Source organism: Phacochoerus africanus, chromosome 3 (genome assembly GCF_016906955.1).
Source record: "Phacochoerus africanus isolate WHEZ1 chromosome 3, ROS_Pafr_v1, whole genome shotgun sequence".
NCBI lineage: Eukaryota > Metazoa > Chordata > Mammalia > Artiodactyla > Suidae > Phacochoerus > Phacochoerus africanus.
In genome coordinates this window covers 99,729,237-99,742,062 of record NC_062546.1, presented here as the reverse complement: position 1 = coordinate 99,742,062, position 12,826 = coordinate 99,729,237, and the positions used below count along the sequence as shown (strand labels likewise).

The following is a 12,826-nucleotide window of genomic DNA, read 5'->3' as shown; positions in this document are numbered from 1 at the left end:
TCTGGATGAACACATTGAAGTCTGCATATGCACATCTGAAATGAGTGTATTGTAAGCCATTTCTCTGCTATGTGATTTTATACCCCCAAAATGAATTAGTTTTCTCAGGGTTCTAATCTTGCCCAAGTTTCACATCCTATCTGGTACTTTTTAGACATAAATAGAAATGTCAGTAATTCCACATTTGATTTTGATTGTTCTGTGTCAGCTTCTGTGTTCTTCCTCATGGTGGAAAAATGTGATGGGTATTGATGAACCTCTACAGGCCACAGGCAGTCAGTAGCCTTGATGCAGCCACACACAAAAAAACCTCTTAGTACAGTTTATTAACTAGTAATAAAAAATCTCTTACCAGATTTGTGGGCCGTGCTACAAAAGGAAACTGTGTTTTAATTTAGCAGTGGGTGAGGGAATAAATCAGATACTGATGGGTAGCTTACTAAGTGGCCCAGTGGCTCAACTGTCACATCAGGGTAGAGGGGACAGGTTAGAATTGAGGGACTAAGAGGCCACAGTCCTTCTTTCTCTCCTTCCTTCCTGCTTTCTTTGTTTTCTCCCTCTTTCTCTTTTCTCTGTCTCTATCTCTTTCAATTTCTCTTTCTTTCTTTTTATCCTCCTAAATATCTTTTGACCAAATGTATTTGCCAGAATTTAGAAGAAAGTGATTTCTTTTTTTTTTTTTTTAGCTCATTGATATCTCTTCAACAAAGAGAAATATTTGACTTTTTTCCCCCTTTTGGCTGCACTCGTGACTTATGATAGTTCCTGGGCCAGGGGTGGAAAACAAGCCACAGCTGCAACCTACACCACAGTTGGAGCAAAGCCAGCACCTTTAACCTGCTGTGCTGGGCCAGGTGTCAAACCCGAGTCGCTGTAGTGACCTGATAATTTTTTTTCTTGATAAAGTGAATCCCAGGCATGATAGCTGGTCTTATTATACTCTGACTAATCAGAAAAGCCATTATTTAAAGTTTTGTTCCTCCTCACAAAGTTTTCTCCATAACTAATAAAATTGTTTTTCTTGGATGATTTTAAACTTTATTAAGTAGCTTTAGGTTGTTCTTCCCTATTACTCTTTGCATGAACTTTTCTTTTTTTATGGAATTCAGGCCTTTCGTACTTCATTAATACTAAGTAGATATGTTGGCTTTAAATTTTCTCAGCACTTACACTTAAGTAGGGTAACCCACTAAGAGTTTTATAGTGTCTGGTCTTATATCTACGTCTTTAATCCATTTGGAGTTTATTTTTGTGTATGGTGTTAGGGACTGTTCTAATTTCATGCTTTTCCATGTGGCTGTCCAGTTTTCCCAGCACCACTTATTGAACAAGCTGTCCTTTATCCATTTTATAGTTTTGCTTCCTTTGTCATAGATTAGTTGGCTGTAAGTGCATGGGTTTAATTCTGGGCTTTCTATCTTGTTCCACTGATCTATATCTCTGTCCTTGTGCCAGTACCATACGGTTTTGATGATTGCTGCTTTGTAGTATAGTCTGAAGTCCAGGAGCCTGATTCTTCCAGCTCCATTTTTCTTTTTCAGGATATCTTTGGCTATTCTGGGTCTTTTGTGCTTCCAAACTTTAAAATATTTCGTTTGAGTTCTGTGAAAAATGTCTTTGGTAATTTGATAGGGATTGCATTGAATCTGTAGATTGCCTTGGGTAGTATAGCCATAAAACTCTTAGAGGAAAACATAGGCCAAACACTCTCGGCCATAAACGACAGCAACAGCTTCTCAGATCCACTCTTAGAGTAATGACAGTAAAAACAAAAATAAACAAATGGTACCTAATTAAATTTAAAAGTTTCTGCACAGCAAAGGGAATCCTAAACAAAATGAAAAGACAACCCACAGAATGGGAGAAAATCTTTGCAAATGAATCCACTGACAAGGGATTCACCTCCAAAATTTATAGACACTTTCTGCCACTCAATATCAAAAAAACAAATGAACCCATCAAAAAATGGGCAGAAGATCTAAACAGACAGTTCTCCAAAGAAGACATACAGATGGTCAAAAAAAACATGAAAAGATGTTCAACATCACTCATTATTAGAGAAATGCAAATCAAAACCACGATGAGATACCACCTTACAGCCTGAATGGCCATCATCAAAAAGTCTACAAACAATAAGTGCTGGAGAGGGTGTGCAGAAAAAGGAACACTACTACACTGTTGGTGGGATTGTAAATTGGCGCAACCACTGTGGAAAGCAGTATGGAGATGCCTCAGAAAACTAAACATAGAACTACCCTTTGAACTAGCAATCCCACTTCTGGGCATCTATCCAGAGAAAACCATGACTCGCAAAGACGTTGCAACACTCTTTTCAATAGCCAAGACATGGGAACAACCTAAATGTCCATCGACAGAGGAGTGTATCAAGAAGATGTGGTACATACACACAATGGAATATTACTCAGCCATTAAAAGGAATGAAATACTGTCATTTTTAGCCACACGGATGGACCTAGAAGTTATCATGCTCAGTGAAGTCAGTCAGACAATGAGACACCAACATCAAATGTGTTCATTGACATGTGGAATCTGAAAAAAGGACAGACTGAACTTCTTTGCAGAACAGATACTGACTCACAGACTTTGAAAAACTTATGGTTTCCAAAGGAGACAGTTTGGAGTGTGGTGGGATGCGCTGGGTTTGTGGGATGTAAATCCTATAAAATTGGATTGTGATGATCATTGTACAACTATAAATGTAACAAGTTCATTGAGTAATAAAAAAAATTAAAAAAAGTAGAGTAACCCATGTAAACATTATCGTTAATATCTTTAATTTCCTAAAACCTAGGAAACATATGTCAGATATATTAGATGAAAAGTAAAAATAAAGCTCTTTTTATCTACCAAGTACAGGAGGAGAATAACACAAAGTAAAGTTTTGTCACATTTTGACAGAATGATCTACAGTAGCTGGTGGTGTTCTCAGTTTAGGCTTTACAAATCCAACTTAATTGCGTAGATTTATGTGAAATTAATGTCTTTGGAGTTCTAAATATGCTTTAAAGTGAATTATAATATTTCAGACACCATAGTCAATTAAATCTTCAAAAAGCCACAATACCACATTAAAACTCTAAATTGTTTTGATTTTGATTTTCTTCTAAATTATCCTCTGTAGTTTATCTAGAGCAGAGATCAGTACAATCCCAGTGACATGGGTCATTTAGACAATCCTGGTACTTTGCCCTGTGCCAGCTGTTAGACTGAATTGTGGGAGAGATCAGGGCTTATCGACTGGGTTTCTTGCAAACATCGGTAATTTGTTCTGCAGGCACAACATGATTGAAGCAACCATTTGCCAAATTAACAAATTTCATGTGCAATCCTATGAGCATCCATTTGAAAGCCACTTTAAAAGTTTGTTGCATTTTGTTAAATCTGTATTGGCCTCTCCCCGATAAAGCCATAAATAAACTTATGGATGATTTGACATACAATTACAGCCTTATGTTTCTGGTCGTAATGATTATAATAGCAGCCGGACAAAATCACCAGCATATGTGTGTAGATATTAGCCATCATTCTAAGAATTAAACCCGCCTGTCTCTGTGGTTCAGTTCTGGCAATATCCATATTTCACAGGTAAGTTGACCTCAGGGCATTTGTTACATGGACAAAGGTCACCAGCTAGTAGGTAGTGGAGGTGAAGCCAAACCAAGGTTTATTGTAATTCACAGTGTGTGTTCTGTGCTCTGCCTACTAGAGAGAGATTGTGTGGGAAGCCTGACACAATTTTAATCACTGTTGATAAACACTGATTTTATAAATTTTGATATCAACTCTCACCGATATTGCATATTTTTTCATAGGTGCACATATTCAGTTTCTGAATTTTTCTACTGAAGCTAATCACGACTACCTTGAAATTCAAAACGGACCTTACCACACCAGCCCAATGATTGGGCAGTTCAGTGGCCCAGATCTGCCCTCGGCCTTGCTCAGCACCACCCACGAAACTCTCATCCACTTTTACAGCGACCACTCGCAGAACCGGCAAGGGTTTAAACTCACTTACCAAGGTAAGGGATCCAAAGCATCTAAGAATGCTCCTTGCCCTTAAACGATATGGAAGAGTAAGCCTCTCTGGGGGGTTAAAGTCTGGTATAGCTGGAGTGACTTCTAGTGGGACTCGGTTTCTGATTGGAAATGGTGTCTTCCCTGTTAGCCTCACAGGTCAGGATACTCAGGCCAGGACCAGGGTCAGCAATTACGGTCTCCCCCAACTCCCTTCTCTCTCCCTCCTGTGGCCCCCACACAGCCTCTAAGCCTCGTGGCCTCATCCTCATGTGACCTTCTGATCTGTCACCGTGTCCTCCTGGCCACATGCCAGTCTTGTCCCTTCAGGACGAGGAAAGATGGAGTCAGCTCACAGTGGTCATGGGTCCAACCCTATCTTTTGTGTGCTGATATCTCATCTCAGCTACACGTGATGGCTCTGTGCCTTTTCAAGCCATGGTCAAAGTATGCTGGGGGAAAAAAATGAGAATGAACTTTATCTGTTTTTAAACCATCAAAATGTGAGATCTCTAACAAAAGTTTGAATCTACCATTACCAAAGCATTTTTGACATGTGAAAAAGTTCAAAGTTTTCATCTCATACACAGTAATTTAGTTGGCCTTTTCTTGAATGTTGTTAATTCAAATGAAGTTGAAAATGTCAAAAGTAGAGTCTTTTTTGAACATGGAGAAGTCAGTTGATTTCTTTAATTTCATAGACTGCCCTGGAAAATAGATTTACTATTTCGTTATAGAAAAAGGATGGCATTTTGTGTTGAACTTTTAGACTTTGTTGCTTCAGTTATCCCTTAAGTTATAAGTTTAGATTTCCAGAATGTGGGTCTCTTAAAATAGGAATCCAGGTAGGAGGCTAAGGAGAGGGCAATACAGGCTGAGCAACACAAGAGGAGACCTTTAGGATTCTCTCGGTGTCCATCTATCTTTCACTCCTCACCTGGACTCCCCCCTTCCCACCAGCAAGGGCATCACTTCCTACAGAAAAGGCTCCCACTGCAGAGAACAGCGAGGAGACGGCTGCCTGCCCCCAGACCTGCCTGCACATCCAGCTCTTCCTCCCACTGGAGACAAGAGACTCTTCTCCAGCTCTTACAGGCAACCCCACAGATATTCTATGCTCTATGATGTTTCTCTCTACTTTTTCAGGGCCTTCATTGTAGAAATTCTGCCCCTTCATTGTATCTCCAGCTGCTCCTTCTCTGCTACATCTCTCTCATTAGCGTTTCAAATATGCTCAAATTCTTCCTTCTCTCTCTCTGTCTCTCTGTCTCTCTCTCACACACACATGCACACAATCTATTTATATTTAATTCTGATGACCCCCTCTTCCTCCAGCTTCTACTTTCTGAGAAACATTTTGGTGGAACCATCTATAGCCACTCTCCCAGTTTCTTTCCTCCCGTCTGGTACCCGTCCTCAGCTATGTGGGTCAGATGCAGGAGAGAGAACTGTCACATCCAGTCCCTAGGAAGGACCAATGAGTCAGGGTCCTTGGCTGCCTGCAGGTGAGAACTCAGGAGTGTGCCAAGGCAAAGTGAAAGCAAGTTTGTTCAGAGAGACACACATCCCAAGGGCAGAATGCAGGCCATCCCAGAAACTGAGGATGCCTGGGCTACAGGGGCTTCGTTTTTATGGGCTGGTTAATTTCATCAGGTAACGAGTAGAAACTATATTCTAACTATTTGGGGAAGGGGCAGAGATTTCCAGAAACTGGGCTGGAGCCCAGTTTTGGTTTTCCATCAGCCTTGGGATGGTCTTGGTGCAGGCCAGTGGGCATGTCACTTAACTGATGTGTTAAAACCAGCATAGGATGAGGCTTGAGGTCCAGGTCCATGAGGAGTCACACCTTCTGCCATCATTGGCTTCATGGGTTCTAACCAGTTTATGTCGTTTCCTATTTGTCTCAGTGGCTGTGTCACTCTTTTAACAGGGGTGTGCTGCCCTTTTCCTGTCTAGGCTCAGGTGACACGTGCACATCAGCTGTTCTTCCTGGCGGCGGGGGTGATGTGACTGGCCAGAGACAGATTAGCAAGAGGAGGGCAGACACAGGTTTATTAACACAAACATCACACACATACTCACAGGTGAGAGAAGCCAGACACCAAGGCGTGGTTAGAACTTGGGCTTCAGTGCCCCCTGAGGCTAAAGCAAAGGAAAGGGGGGCCAGCCAAGGGAAGGAAACCAGAAAGTGTGTGGTTGACAAAGTGGCTGAGTCAGGTTTGTTCTGCCTTTTAGGAGGCTGCCTTCTCACCAAGAAGGGTCACCAGGTCCTCCTCCTGGTATTGGGCTGGGGGGAGGGGACACCTTTACAGATGTAAATTTTCTTTGTAAACATTAATTTCCTTTACAAAAGAAGACCCCAGCCCACGGAGGAGCCCTGGCTTTAGATTTTCCTCTGCCTCTGCTGGTTGTCAAAACACCCCCATCTTGTGGAGCCAACCTGGATGGAGCCTCCCCAAGCTCTGTCTGGCAGGGTCCGACCTGGATGGAGTCTCCCCAAGCACTGTCTGGCAGGGTCCGATTCTGAATCTGGGCTCTGAGCCTGTGGCAACTGCTGTTGCCCCTCCCCAACATTGTGCAGACCCCCACCTGCTTTTCCATCAGCTGGTCCTCCACTGCAGCCCATCTTCTCCTGCAGCCTGGCAGCTCACCCCTGGGGCAGCTGCCGAGCCTGGCTGTGGGGGCCTTCCCTGCGGGGTCTGGTCATTTCTGGCACCTTTCAGGGCACACCGCCTGCTCCTTGCCAGCCCCTCCCTGCCCTGAGTTCTGATGGCGATTCTCCTCTACTGATCAGGAGGGCTTCTCTCTCCCTCTGAGGCTGAAGCACTGACGGCCCTTAGAATTGTGCTCAATGCAAAACAAACCCAGATTTAGTAAGAAAAGGCTGTTCTTGGGGAGGATTATTTCTTGCAAAAGGGCAAAGGTCTGTTGCCATAGAGAGAACAAGGCTCTGACTCTTAAGATCAGTGAGTATCTCCAGAGCTAGGCAAAGCTGGAAGGAGCTGCTTGGGCAGGGAAGGTGGGGGTGGACAGGAGGGCGGGAAAGGTGTGGGTCAGAGAATCATCCTCTGAGGCCTGTCTGTCTGCTGGCTCAGGCTGAGGGGGGCCGTCAGTGTTTGGGGGCCTGAGGAAGGAGAGCAGCTCCACTGGTTTCCAGCGTTTTGTTCCAATTGACCATTGAGGACCAAACAGTTGAGCTAAGCTCTTATAAGGAAAAGCAGGGGAATCTGGAGGGTTTTGTCTGGCCTGCTCACAGGTGGCCCAGGGGCACCCTGACTCTTGTGTAAGCCCCATGGGGAGGGTCGTCTTTTGCACTAAGTCATTTCCTGGAGCAGACAGGAGTGGGGAAGGGTGCTGTCTCCTCAGTTTGGCTTTCCTCAAGGGTCATTGAGCTCAAACTTCCACATGGTCCCCAGATGGGCTGGGCACAGTTTGAGGCCTTAGATTCTGCAGCCTTACTAGTTAAAGGAATCCCGTCAGTGATTTCCCCCCACCCCCCACCCCAGGCCTTGCAGTTAACACAGGCTCCTGATAAACTCCTTGACTCTCTACCCAGAGTCAAAAAGGAATGTATGACCTATTCGAAACAACCAAACCAAGCAGGACACTAAGAAACCAGGAAGAGAAGTGAACTGGCAGGACAGTGGTAAAGAAGATGTAAAGTCATGAATCCTTAGAAACTGGGGAAAACGGGAGTTCCCGTTGTGGCTCAGAACCTCCATATGCTGACTAGTATCCATGAGGACGCAGGTTAGATCCATGGCCTCGCTCGGTGGGTTAAGGATCTGGCTGGCATCTAGTGATGCTGTGGCTGTGGCGTGGGCTGGTGGCTACAACTCCAATTGGACCCCTAGCCTGGGAACCTCCATATGCTGGGTGCAGCCCTAAAAAGGCAAACCCCCTCCAAAAAAAAAAAAACTTGGGAAAACATAGGCTTGAAATGAGATTTTCCTTTTTCTACAGATGTTTGGGTAGAGGAGGAAAAATAAGGTTTTCCCTAGTTCTCCAGGTTCTTGGCTGAGACCCCTTGTAAAAAAAAAGATGGATTAACAGAGGAAACCAGAAGTTGAGTAAATGTATACTTGCCTGGCATGTGGGAGACCCGCAGGGAACCAATGAGCTCCCCCACAGGGCCCAAGTCACCCCTCAAACACCACAGACAGGACACTGGGGGCCTAGGTCCTAGACAGCGACCTGGAAAGCACAGCAAACAAGGGTGTGGTTGTTATGCAGATTTCGGTCTCCTGTCCTTCTCCAGTGGTAAGTCTAGAGATTTAGCCACCTTTCTCTCCCTGGCACAGAGAAAGGACACCCTTACAAATGGAATTTTCCCTTATAAATGTAAATGTCTCTGAGGAAAGGGTAAACCTGTACTCTGTTTTCAGACCTTCCCCCTACCTGCAGTTTCTTAAAAATAACCAGCAGGAGATAGTCCTTACACAAAAGAGGCATGTTTTAAGGTGGCAAATTTTGCTCCCCTTCATCTTTCTAAATATAGATTCATCTTTCTTTAAATTAAAAAAGAAGCTTTCGTGAGGATCACAATGCCAGCAGCATTCTTCTCTAGGCTCTTTACTCTTTTTTTTTTCATCCACCACAGTTACCTGTAGTTATTTAAAATCCAGTGTGTTAAGTTCACAGATTCAGCTTTTATATGATCAAATGACCATCAAAAAACAAACAAAAAAATTGATAAAATAAGAAACAACACTCAAATAAACTTCAAGTTAAGTTATGCTGTCATATTTCTGCAATCACAAATATCTACAATTTGTAGTGCCTATCTTTGGACCACTCAAGATTGGGCGAGCATGCCATTGATGCTGGCATGTGGTTACACCAACAAAATCTTTAGGACAAGGGGGGTTTGGGCCTGGATTCCTGAGAAGGAGCACAGGAGTCTGCAGAGGTGGTTAAGAATGAAGACTGAATCTGTTTGCAGGATGAGAGTCTCTCCTTCCAAAGGGTGGTTTTTATGTAGCTTTTTTTTTAGGGCCACATCCAAGGCTATGGAAGTTCCCAGGCTAGGAGTAGAATCAGAGCTGCAGATGCTGGCCTACAACACAGCCACAGCCACTTGGGATCCCAGCCATGTCTGCGACCTACACCCAGCTCACGGCAACGCCGGATCCTTAACCCACTGAACGAGACTAGGGATTGTCTCCATCCTCATGGATACTAGTTGGCGTCATTATTGCTGAGCTATGATGAAAACTCCCAAAGGGTGGTTTTTAAATACATAAGTGTTCCTTAAGGTGTTTATTCCAAATTTAGATTTTAAAGTGAATATAAGGGCTAGAGACTCTTTAAGAGGTGGTTGGGGTGGGGGGGTCATAGGCAGTCTGACTTTGTCCGAAGCCAGCAGACCTTCCCTTAATCCAGGACCTGAGAGAGTTGTACAGTTTAGAGCCACTGAAGCTCAGCTCTCATCCTCCCAGGAGACTACAGACTGGGTCGCTTATCCTCCTTGATGTTACATCTCAGAGGAATGGTCTCCAGGTCCTTGAGAAAGACAGACCAGGGCCGTAAAACCGACAAGAGGCTTTTAGAAAGATTTACATACACTTCAGAGGGACAGAGCACAAATGTACAGTGACAAGTTTTCTAAAATAAATGCTCTAAGAAAACGGAGGTCAGAGCAGAGTCTGAATGAAGCCTGACCAGGCTGTCTGATTGTAACTGTCAGTTACCACGAGAAGTCCAGGGGTGACTTTTGCTAGCACTCGGTACTGGCCAGGCGACGTCAAGGCCAAACCTATATGTAATGCTTTTTGCTGTTTCCTCCTGTTGCCTGTGGTCCAAGGATGGCTATGGTACTGATACCAGGTGTACCTGCAGACAAGAAATGGGGGCAGAGCCAGCGTCCTCAGGGTTTCCATCCAAGTGACCCCTCCTCAGGATTCAGTGGCAGAGACCTGTTCTGTAACCGCCCTTGGCTGAAACAAAAGCTAGGAGATGTGATTCTTTTCCAATGTGGACATATTCCTTTCCCAAGGAAATCAGACTCTATTCTTAGGAAGTGAAGGAAGGCAGAGCTGGATGAGCAGTTGCTAGGGTGCTCACTAGCCCTCCCAGTCACACTCTGCCTCTGACTCCCCTTGGAAGGGCAGTTTACACCCAGTTCACTTGCAGCAGAAATGTCAGCTATGGAGTTCCCATCGTGGTTTAGTGGTTAACGAACCCAACTAGTATCCATAAGGGTGCAGGTTCGATCCCTGGCCTTGCTCAGTGGGTTAAGGATCCAGTGTCGCCATGAGCTGTGGTGAAGATCGCAGACGAGGCTTGGATCTTGTGTTGCTGTGACTGTGGCGTAGGCTGGTGGCTGCAGCTCTGATTAGACCCCTAGCCTAGGAACCTCCATATGCCACTGGTGCTGCCCTAAAAAGACAAAAAAAAGAAAAAAAATTATCAGCTCTGATTAACTCAGAAACATTTTAGATTTCTGCATTGAATATCTCCAAAGGAGAGAATTCCCATCTATCTATCTATCTATTTATTTATTTACTTAGTGTCTTTTGTCTATTTAGGGCTGCACCCGAATCACATTGAAGTTCCTACGCTAGGTGCCGATTCAGAGCTGCAGCTGCCAGGCTTACACCACAGCCACAGCAACTCCAGATCCTTAACCCACTAAACAAGTCCAGGGATCGAACCCAAGTTCTCATGGATACTAGTTGGGTTCGTTAACCACTGAACCATGACAGGAACTCCCCCAGTTCATTTAAAATGTATATGCCTATAACCAGAGAATTTTAAACAGGGAAACACAAAATCTTAATAAGTCGAGTCTGTCTACTGGGAAGAAAACAACATACTATGGAAGAGCAGAAGTTTTCAGTTTTACCTGAGGACCTTACTGAGAACCATAGCCTGGAAAATGGCAGCTCTGAAGAGGGAAGGGAAGGAGCCAAGTGTAACATGAATTTTTTTTTTTTTTGGCTGGGAAATATATAGTCAAGCCTGAAAAGATTAAATCACAAAGAACAGTCTTAAGCTCATGATTTTAATGCTTTTCTCTGTATGGGAAACTGCAAGAATCTGGGGTCAGTGAAATTCTTTGAGAAGCCCACACAGGCAAAGCACAGAGAAGCTCTGCCCTGTTTTACTCCATCCTGAATCCCCCCAGGGCATCCTTCCTTTAAGGGGAGGAGGAGCAGCGTTCTTTGTTCTTTTTGTTGACAGTTCTAGTTTGAAATGTCTCAAAGCAGGGAAAAATAGTTTTTCATTACTTTTTTTTAATTACGCTGTAGAACTTCAACCATTCCTTTTATCTGTTTTGCTGTGTTAGGTTTATACTGTGTATACACAAGATTGATTCTCCCATTATTGCCTGAATTATTACATCTCTCACATAACAGGCTCAAACAAACAAAAAATGACAGCTTAGAGTCAAATCAGCTTAGATTCAGAGTGCAGATCAGTATTTCATCATTCCAATTTTTGAATGTTTCATCATTATTGTCTCTTATAACATTAAGTTCTCTGTAATCTAAACACGTTGAGTTGTAATTTAAGTCAATTTGTTCAAAGTCTATCCTTTTATTAGGCCAGCAGTAGAATTTGGTTTCTGGGCTAAGAAGTAGGGATTACAATAAAACATGGTTTTGCATTAAACAATGTCATAAATTAGTTGAAAACTAGATCTTTTACAACAGAATTAAGTCCAATATGAGACTTTTCCATAACTGAGGTATTTGCAGAAGCTTGAAGGAACACAAGAGAGGCAAACGCCTTCTGCTGTGTTGTGCAGTACACATAGCAAGTTGTCACTGAGAAAGTTCTGTATGGAGAGGATCTTTAGGTCCCTGTGGGAACACTCACGGTGCTTAGAGAAATATCAACGCCACAGGTGATGGAGGAGGCGTTTAGAGATGAGCCAGTGTGGCGATGACATTCGATTGTGAAATAATTTGCATCCCACCCTAAGAAGTTGTATTTCATTCTGTAAACCCATCCATGGTTCTAGAATTCAAGGAATCCATGATTTGAATGGTAAATATCTATACCATAATGTATAGATATTATATCATAACATATATATGTGTGTGCGTGAATAAATGTAAAAGTATAAAAGATGTCTTTTAAAATATTTTTTCTTTTAACCTCTAATGTTGCAAATGTAACATTAGGATTACCTATAGTTTATCATCAAATCACTGATAATTCCATATTTATTACAATTTTTACAAATATCTCAAAATATTACTGTGCAATATGGTAACATTATTCAATTTGCCACCTGTCATATGGTGAAATCACAACACATCTAGTAGTATACCACAAATCTAGCTTTCTTCACACTTTCATAAGTGTTTCCTTGGTAATCTTACATATTTTGTATGCATTAGCTGTAGCTTCATAGACTTCAGCAGAATGCAAAAGGAGTCCATATTAAAATGCTCATGGGCATCTTGGGAGCACTGGGATGTGGGTTCGATCCCTGGCCCAACACAGTGGGTTAAGGATCTGGCCTTGCTGCAGCTGCAGCTTAGGTCAACCTTGCGACTCAGATCTAATCCCTGTCCTGGGAGCTCCATATGCTGTGGGGTGGCCAAAAGTGGGGTAAAAATAAAAATGAAAAAAACTGTACTCCCTTCATCATCTATGTGAATGTTAAATGTGTTACTTAGAGAATTAATAAAATATTATTTATTTTAAAAAATAAATTAAAAAAGTAAAATGCTCATGAGGAGCTCCTGTCTTGGTTCAGCAGAAATTAATCTGACTAGGATCCATGAGGATGTGGGTTTGATCCCTGACCCTGGTCAGTGGGTTAAGGATCCTGCGT

The 12,826-nt window shown here is 43.0% G+C and overlaps 1 protein-coding gene across 1 annotated transcript in view; it reads left to right on the top strand.

The window, feature by feature from the left end:
• The window catches only part of CSMD1 (CUB and Sushi multiple domains 1), a 1,865,356-nt gene that overhangs the window by 1,700,829 nt on the left and 151,701 nt on the right, over positions 1–12,826 (top strand). Inside the window, exon 41 of the mRNA XM_047772241.1 lies at positions 3,834–4,043. Coding sequence (XP_047628197.1) covers positions 3,834–4,043 — 210 coding nt within the window. The remainder of the gene's footprint in view (positions 1–3,833; positions 4,044–12,826) is intronic.